General features: G+C 30.8%; 1 protein-coding gene across 1 annotated transcript; it reads right to left on the bottom strand.

The window, feature by feature from the left end:
• Nucleotides 1–5,995: 5,995 nt before the first annotated feature.
• Nucleotides 5,996–7,461, bottom strand: LOC18105644 (phospholipase A1-II 4). The gene is made up of 2 exons (XM_006374234.3): nucleotides 6,766–7,461; nucleotides 5,996–6,673 (listed from the first exon to the last, which is right to left on the bottom strand). Exons 1-2 carry the CDS (start codon nucleotides 7,324–7,326, stop codon nucleotides 5,996–5,998), a joined length of 1,239 nt encoding a protein of 412 aa, XP_006374296.1. The 5' UTR covers nucleotides 7,327–7,461.
• Nucleotides 7,462–9,201: the final 1,740 nt, after the last annotated feature.

Raw genomic sequence — 9,201 nt, 5'->3', positions numbered from 1 at the left:
ATGTGCGTATATTTCATGGTTTTGCATGCTTTATATAGAGTATCACTACTGTCTGCTCCATTATTTGAAGCTCAAATGGAAACACATGGAAAAAGTTAAAACACGTGTAAAAAAAAAATTAAGATGATATTTTATTCGTAAGAGAATTTTAAATAGATATTGTACTTAATTATATCTTTTAATAAAATTAAATTTTTATACATTTATATTTACTTGACAATATATCGAAATTATATTTAACAACCTAAAATAAATTTCACTGGCTGCCTTGCACTGAAAATTTAGAAAACACGTGGAAAATCAAATGGTAATTGTGGTCTAGAATCTAGATTTGATTGAGGACATGGATATTGGAAAGATCCTTTTGCATGTCCTAATCACAAGAGGAATAAGAGGTCATCGTCTTCCGACCGAATTTGGCACAAAAAAACATATGGATTGGTCCCCAGGTTAAAAACAAAAAAACAAAAAAGCCATTATACCTTCATTGTCAAAATAATGTCAATTGAAATTTGAAACAATGTTTTGACATGTTGTTCTTCTTGACAAAATTAATAATAGTTGCTTTCATAGGTATTTTTATTTTTTTCAGGAGTTCATTAGGCATTGCTGAATTAACTGGGGTCAGAATGGTTTACCCACATTTTTTTTTGCACAATATAATAATTTTTTTATTTTAAAAAGTAAAATGACACATGCATATTACTTGGATAATAATTGCACATTGAATTATTGAACTTCCTCTTGGAAGACAAAAAAAACTAGGTGTATAAGTGTATTTGTGTATTTTCCTTTTGTTTTTTAGATAATAAGAATGAAGAGAGGAGCTAATGCCTCTTTTACCATATACATAATATTATTTAAATAATTAATAGGGTTCTGTGTGAGGACTCCAGTAAATTTATGGCGGCGTGTGCGGCTAATTTATATGGTCAAATGGTGGCTTCTAAATCGGCAATGAAATCCTCTCAATAGTCCCTACCTGACCAGATAGCGAGTTTGTATTCTTTGTCTTGATTTTTCGTTAACTTCTCTCATTCTTGAAAAGCGCACTGACCTTATAAAAACTCAATGCAACCCTTCAATTAAATATTTTTTTTTTGTTTTGGCCTCTGATCTTTTGATTGATATTTTTTATTTGAAATAATCTATAAAATTAGAATATATTTTCAATTTCATCCCAAATGAATTTTTTTTATCTTTTAAATTAGGTTCTTTAAAAAATTCAATGCACCCCTTCATTTAATCTTTTCTCTAGATTTGGTCCCTGATATTTTGATTAATATTTATTTTATTTAAAATAATTTATAAAATCTGAATTTGTTTTCAATTTCATCCCCATGAGTTTTTTTCTATAAGTTTGGTCCTCGTTCTTTCATTTACTATTTATTTTTATTTAAAATGGTTTATAGATATTTTTTTCAAATTTCATCCTTTTGAGTTTTTTTTCTATTGAATTTTATCCTCAATTTTTTATTGCTATTTTTCTACCCTTAAAGTTTTGAATTAGATTAAATCAATGGATTGAATATAAGCATGAATTGCTTGGTGTTTTTGCTTTTCAGGTTGCCATTTTGACATCACAAGCGATCTCTTTTAATTACTGGAATAATATTTTTTTATGTCACATTAATATCTTTTTTATATCTCTGTCAATTGTTGAAAAAATTGTTTAATAAAAAAATTGATACCGACAAACCATCAACCAAATTTTTTTATTTTATATGAAAAGCTAAAATAACATCATTTAAAAAAAATAAAGAAAAATAGTCAACGAGTTTTGACTAGATTTTCCTTGGATTCATCGAGACATGGGTTAACCCGAGTTTTTGATATTGGATCAATTCTCTTCTAATTTCTTTTGAAACCTAGATCGGTCTAAGTCTCAGGTCACGAGTCAACCTGTCGAGTTGAGCCGAGTTTTAAAATAGTGGTTTTTTAGATGGAGTGCTTCTAGTTTAGTCACTGACTAAGGTCATGGGTTTGAAAAGTTAACACGAGTTGACAACCCCCTCCCCTCAATTACATCCTTCAAAGTTATTTGTTTTGAAAAATGAATGCTTTTATTTTCTTTGGTTTCTTTTCAATTAGGTTATCCTCATCTTATAATCTAGGCACAAGGTTTAACTGGGTGATCTAAGTTTTTTGTTGTTTTCTTTTTATTTTGTCTTTTAAGATTCGATTCCCTTTAAAATTAAGCTTTCTATTTTTTATTTTACTTTTTATTATATTATCTTGTTTATATGATCCTCCATGTGATTTTTGATGGGTAATTCCCAAGTTTGCTGATGCATTGTTTTTTTTATTATATTTTTTTTTGATTTTATCCTTCTATATTCAGATATTTAGAAATTAACTATCTTTAATTTTTCCAATTTGTTTTTATTATTTCAAGTTGTGAATTTTTTTTTTAATTATGCTGAAAGCGTTAAACATTGCTTTTTAACACTGCATAAAAATTAGCTCAGCTCAGTATGTGGCGAAACGCGGGCCACCTACATCTAGTGGTGTTCGAAAAGCCGTTTTGAAGTGATAGCATGCAAAACCTGTATTTTTTTTATATAGGAAATGCCTTTGATATTACTGTACGTGATTTAAAACTTTTGGTGGACTCATTCAGTTATAATTTGATAAAATTATTGTTATCGGTATAAATATCTCCCTTCCTTCCAAAAGTTGGAAGACTTGTGGTATTTGACGCAAGAGTTTATGATTAATTGGACATTTACTTTATACTGATCGTATAAATCATAAATTCAATAAAAGTCTTAAACTATTAATATATAATAATCAAAAGGTTATTAATTAAGTTTTAATCAGAATCAGGTAATAAATCATAAAGATTAATTTATGTAAATAAACTATAAAGAGTTTACATCAAGTATAGTACTTGCAAAAACTAAAGAAAAATGATAAATTGCTTGGTAGAGAAAACAATATTGAAATAAAGCAATAAGTAAATTACATAAAATAGATAAAAGATAATAAATAACTCTCCATCAAGCTAGAACTTGACACTCGATACCTTAAAATAAAAATAAATAAAAGATAATAAAATTTAACACTCGGGAAAGAAAATGCTCAGCATGAAAACAAATTTAGACCACACCGTCCTAATGATCTCACGTTTTCTTTGAAAACAATGCATTTCATCGTTTGAAAACAAGGCAGAACAATCCTGAGATTGCAACAGCCATGTTATACCAAAACCTCAATTTCATAAAAAATAAATAAATAAACTGTGCATGTGGAAATTGAAATGTCCAGGTTCGAAGAATCGTGGAATCACATGCAAGTGGTCACATACCCGCAGTAAAGGACAAAGACACTCGTAAATGCTAAACATGTGTTTGGGACCATTATTTTATCAAATTTTGAATTTTTAAATTTTTTTTATTTTTTTGTAAATACTGATATTAAAAATAAATTTTAAAAATACAAAAAAAATATTATTTTAAAGTAAAAAATACTTAAAAAAAAAAATTTACCATCATCCCCGAAAACAGCCTAAATTTACAACGTTTTCAAACCAAACAGGCAGCCAAACCCATGTAAAAATTATGCGACACAAGCGCAGCCACTATTTAACTCTCGAAAAGGCAATATTGATGCTCTATTTTTTTCACGTGAAAATCAACTCGAGACATGTATAAGATTGCAGCCCACATACTCCCACTTACAACTGGAGGTGTTTAGGGGCCGAGTTGGGCTAGGTTTAGGCCGGTTTATTTTTCTCGAACCAAACCTGGCCGGACAAATTGGATCTAACTGAGCCTAGTAAAGTGTTAAAAAAGAGAGAGTAAAGTCTCGAACTTTTTTTTTCGCTGCCGAATAATCATATATTCTTGTTAAGAAGGAAAAACAAAAAAAGCTAGATTTACGTTTTTTTTTAAATAAACATAAGGTATTATTCTTATAAATTTCCCAAACAAAGCTGAGCTACTCGGATTTGTGCACGCTATGCAACAGATCTTAATGCAGATTATAAGCTTGTGGCTTTGTTGAGATTCGAGACGAAAATCTTCTTCTGCGTGCTCCGTCATTAACGATGTGATTTATAAATCTCTCTATAAACAAAAATCAAACCAAATCATGGAAGAAAAAAAAGATGAGCGTTGCCTTAATTTGATGCACTAAACAGGATGAATATTATAAATGTAGTAACTATAGATATGATACCAGAAATAGATTGATTTTATATTGTTTTTCAATTCAAATTAATAAAAGTAATCTCTCCTTACATAATAATATGAATTCCGAACGTTCACATCCTGATATATATAACTTATCATGTTAATTTAATTAAAAAAATATTTAAGAGTAATAGTAATTACAAAATATTTTTTTTTAGAAAAGTATCAAAATAATATATTTTTTTATTTTTTTAAATTTATTTTTGATATCAATACATCAAATTAATAAAAAAATTAATTTAAAACAAAATATTTTTTAAATTTTAATAAAAAACAAGTTAAAATTCACTCTATACACCTCATAAAAATAAATTTGGTTAATTCAATCAAATTCATGAAAGACTAATTAGATCAACTCTAATTGTGCACCGAGAATAAACGGTAATCAAGCAAACAAAAAAAAAATGGAGAGAGCTTTTGTTCGCTGCAGTGGAGTGTTCTAGAAAAAGGGTTCCTTGAAAGTTGAAACCCTTCACAAAACCCAACACTGTCAAAACAACCGGCCCCTTGTTTCCTCTCCGTCAATGCCTTTCAACACAAACCTACTCCCACCATAAAACCAGAATTTCTCCGCCGAATACGTCCTTTTCAACACCGACCCTGTCACCAACACAGAATCCTACTCCCTCGACGAGATCATCTACCGCGCGCTCCTACTGGCGTGCCCTCTTCGACTCTCGCGTTGGTAAAACCACTTGGCCTTATGGTTCCCGTGTGTGGTCCAAGAAAGAACGGGTCTTATTCCCATTGCTGCAAGTCATATTCAGTTTTCTTGGGTTCCTTTTCCTCTTAAATTTGCATCCATAGGACCATCAAAGACAAGTCCATAAATCCCTCTTTAATTAATCTGTGTTCACGTAACTGGGCTCTGATACTTCTCACTCTTACATTCCTTTATAAAATTTGGTTTGAATCTTGCAGCTGACTGCAGACTTGTTTTGGCCGAAAGTGGTAAAGGAAACTCGCCCATTCTGGTTTACACGTAGTCACTCTAATTGATTTTAGCCGGTTTAAAGTGACCGGATGTTTAATTATCCGGTCCAAAACTTTGTGTTTTAATATAGGTAGTGAATAAGGCACCTCACCAATCCCTTCAATATCGTTTTCCTTGAAGGATCCGGCACATAGTCATTCAACCCTACTACACCTGTGTGGTTTTTTGCTGATATATATATATATGGACAAGTTCTAACATGCCAACTTAACCGTCAGCATATATAATTGAGTTGAAGATAACACAAATAAGATAAAATGACATAACAATTCAACTAAAAAAAAATTTAAGACCATAATCATGTGATTTTTTTGTACAGAATTTATAACAAAGGCCGCATGGTTTAATAATGAGCAATGCAACGAGTGTTACAAGTGTAATTAATATGACATGTCCTTGCCAATCGACAATGTTTTTGGATAGAAGTTGCCGATTCAAAACTTATAAATTTTAGATTCATTGAAAGTTTATAGTTGTTAGTTTTAGAATTCATAGAATTAGTTGAAGTATATATAAATTGATTCCAATATTTATATTAATAATAATAAAAACATTTGCTTTCAAGTTGATTTTTGTATTGAAAGTTAATTACTTGTGATAAATACCATTTTTTTTTAATTCTTCTAGAAAATGAGTCTAATAACTAATAAGATCGTGTGTTAGAGCATAAACACAAGCAAATTGAATTCTACAAGGAAATCCAAATTAATTGAGCTGACCACATTCCACGCATAGCGTAGACGGCAGAGTCGATGTTACCATGTGATCCTATTGGTTGCAAATTGAATCTTTATTAATATCATTAGTATCATGCTGGTGGCATATTGTCTTTCAGGAATATTGCAGTAATAATATTCCCTTCAATATCATCTTCACTTGGAGGATCCGGCACATAGTCATTCAACTTCCAGAATCCGTTGTCCATTTGGATCATGCCCTTGTTCATCACCGTACGCCAATTAGGCGGGACTTTATACTTTTCCGGCAATACATCTGCAGATTTGTTTACCAGTGCAATGTCGCGATCGATAACCAACCTGAATTCTCCAAGTTTCCCTTGGTAACCTGCGATTGCATGTAGATAAATGTCCAAATTATGCGGTTCAGCATTTGGATCCTTCAAGTATGGCGACTTGCTGCTGTCAATTTCCAACTCTTCACCTATATCTTTGTATGTATTGTAGAAAGCCGGTGGAAGACTAGGGATAATATCATTTTCGTTTTTTATGCGCAGGACATGAAGATTAGCAAGGCCATTGAATACATCTTGGAAGCCTTTGTCTCCAAGGCGGGGGCTCGCATAAGCGAAGACTGTGACACGAAATCCTGTATATGATCCAGCAGGCTTGTTGTAACCATTGGAAACTATGTCCATGGCATTCAATGTTGCAAGTGCTGCACCTAAGCTATGGCCTGCCACAGTTATGCTCACATCCTCACCGTTGTGAGCATACTTGTCCACAAGTCTCCTGACCTCGGCAAGAACCTGGACAGCAAAATCAAGATCAGATAGTTCATTATGGGATATAAATACTTTTCTTCTACAGTTAAGCAATGACAAGGTATATCAATATTTACCTGTTCTCTAGCACTGGTCTTATTGTACTTGGAGCTTGAGCTTTTGGCCAAATATACGCTGTGAAAACCATGGTGCATCTTGGGATTGTGGGCACCTCCAAGAATTTCAGCAGCTGATACCAGATCAAATTGAAGATTTTTCGCCCATTCGGACGCCAAGATTGTTCCTCTCCAGCAAACCAAAATATCCCTTCTCCCTAAGACCGTATTCCCTTCATCTGTAGTCACAGCCACATATCCAATCCAAGCAGACTCCTTGATATCGAACTCCATATAATCAGCAAAATCATCCTGTTTCAAGTAAAAGTACTTCGTCACTTGATATTTGAATGGATTACCATTTTGCAGACCCACATGGGAGAAGAGTTCTTCTGGTGGATAACGAGAAAGTGCAAATGAATTTGATGCCTTGACATTGTTGAAGCCATCACCAATAGCCCCAACCCTTTCACCGTAGTGAATAAGATAGCGGCGGAAATCGGTGTTGATGGGATGAACCAAAAGACCATCCCAGTTGTTGAATCCACTGAAAGCCTTCCAATGATCTGCTATGCCGGCCATATCACTCTTATAGAATGTTTGATAACTCCTCTTGCAAGGCAAGTGTGTGGTGTTATCATATTGCTTAGTCTCGTATTTTTTTTATTGTATAGAGATAATCCCCCAAAGCTTGTACACTTGAATAATCCAACAGTAACCGAACAACATTGTAAGTTTAAAAACCTTTTGAACGATGTAATGGTAGGTAAATAATAATTAAATTTAATTAATTAGCACTCTTTCACTTTCTCGCCCTCTAATTATAATAATTACAACATTAATGTTATGATGTTATCCGAACTAATTAAGCATAATATTAATTTGTTCTGATATATATATATATATATATATATATATATATTAAGACAAATAATATATGATAGTACAATATTACAAGTGCAAGGGAGCCTGAATTAGGTCAGGTTATAGCAAACCAATCTGTATTTTTATGTTCCATGTTCATAAGTATGGGAGAAATTAATAATTAACTCCACATGTCTTTATATTTTAAGAGCTGTATATCTTTATATATTTAATTACATCTAATGTAATTTTAAAAAGTTGTGTTGTCTCTAATCTATATATTATTTTGTCAATTTTTTCATTTAAATTAACAAAAATACATCATGTAATTTGCACAAGATCAAATTTATATTCTATATATTCAAAATAAAAAAGATAAAAAACAAGATAAGAAGATTATTTGAAACTTGCTTTTGAAATGACAATAAAATGCATGGTGTCTAAAAAATAAGTATTCTAGTGGAAAATTTTGAAAAACAAAATATGAGTACATTATTAATAACAAAAAAAAAAGATTTTACTAGCAAATTATTTTTCCAATAGAATTTAAATTATTACTTTTCTTATAAAAAAATGGTAATGCCATGTAATTAAGTTAAAAAAATAAAATAAAATTCAAGATCTTCCTTAATTAAACACATAATTAGATATCTTTAATTGTGTATATTTCTTAACTTCATGGATTAGTATTTGGTTAGCATTAAGATTTTTTGTTTGTATTTTTCTTTATCTATTTTATTAATCAAATTTTAAATTAATGATTAAGATTTTTTTTATTACTAAAAAACACATTAAAAATACCTAAACATTCTATAAAAAATTTTATGTTAGAAAAACATTTGCTATAACATGTGGCATATCACAAGCCAATTATAATAAAACATGAACTTAGTCATGCACAAAGTACGTGACGTATTTTTATTAGTTTTAACAGAAAAAATTGACAAAAAAAATATAAGAAACATAATAGCTTTATAATAGTAAATTAAATACAATTAAACATATAAGAATAGATGGTATATAATCCTTAAAATATGGAGATATATGGAGCCTTTTTCTGGATAAATTAACGAGCTTGAAAATTTTAACACTTCAAGCCAAGTCATGATCTGCATAATTTGTTTTTTCTCCGTCCTTTTTTGTTAGACATTTTCTTTTCACATTTGGACAGCCAAATGTTTCTTCCTTTTAGCTTAGATCACCCACTTTTCCACCAGGTATGTGCAAGCCTCTATCTCCACATCCATGGTAATGTGAAAAAAATCTGAATAATTTCAATATTCTCATGCAAATGGCTGAATTGTATGTTTGGTTACGCAATTTAACTTGTTTTTTTATTAAAATTTAAATTATTTTTTTTATATTTTCATGTTGTTTTATACTATTGTAAAAAATATTATTTATAAAATAAAAAATATTATTTTAATATTATTTTAAATAAAAAAATATTTTAAAAATTTATTACGGCTTGACTTCCGAATTTCCGTATCAAATGCGGGGTTACATGTGCCACAAAACCCCTTTCGGCTGATCATTGCCCATTTGGAAACCACATGTACACGACACGTGCCACAAAACCCATGGCTCATAGCT

The sequence above is a fragment of the Populus trichocarpa genome, chromosome 15 (genome assembly GCF_000002775.5).
Source record: "Populus trichocarpa isolate Nisqually-1 chromosome 15, P.trichocarpa_v4.1, whole genome shotgun sequence".
NCBI classification, from domain to species: domain Eukaryota; kingdom Viridiplantae; phylum Streptophyta; class Magnoliopsida; order Malpighiales; family Salicaceae; genus Populus; species Populus trichocarpa.
The sequence above is the reverse complement of the archived record's forward strand: the minus strand, read 5'-3'. Positions and strand labels throughout refer to the sequence as shown.

Excerpts from the sequence above, each read along its gene's own strand:
- LOC18105644 (XM_006374234.3), bottom strand. The coding sequence starts at position 7,326 with ATGGCCGGCATAGCAGATCATTGGAAGGCTTTCAGTGGATTCAACAAC. Across the intron at positions 6,674-6,765 it reads AGACCAGTGCTAGAGAACAG|GTTCTTGCCGAGGTCAGGAG; the intron begins GTAAATATTGAT and ends TTTGCTGTCCAG.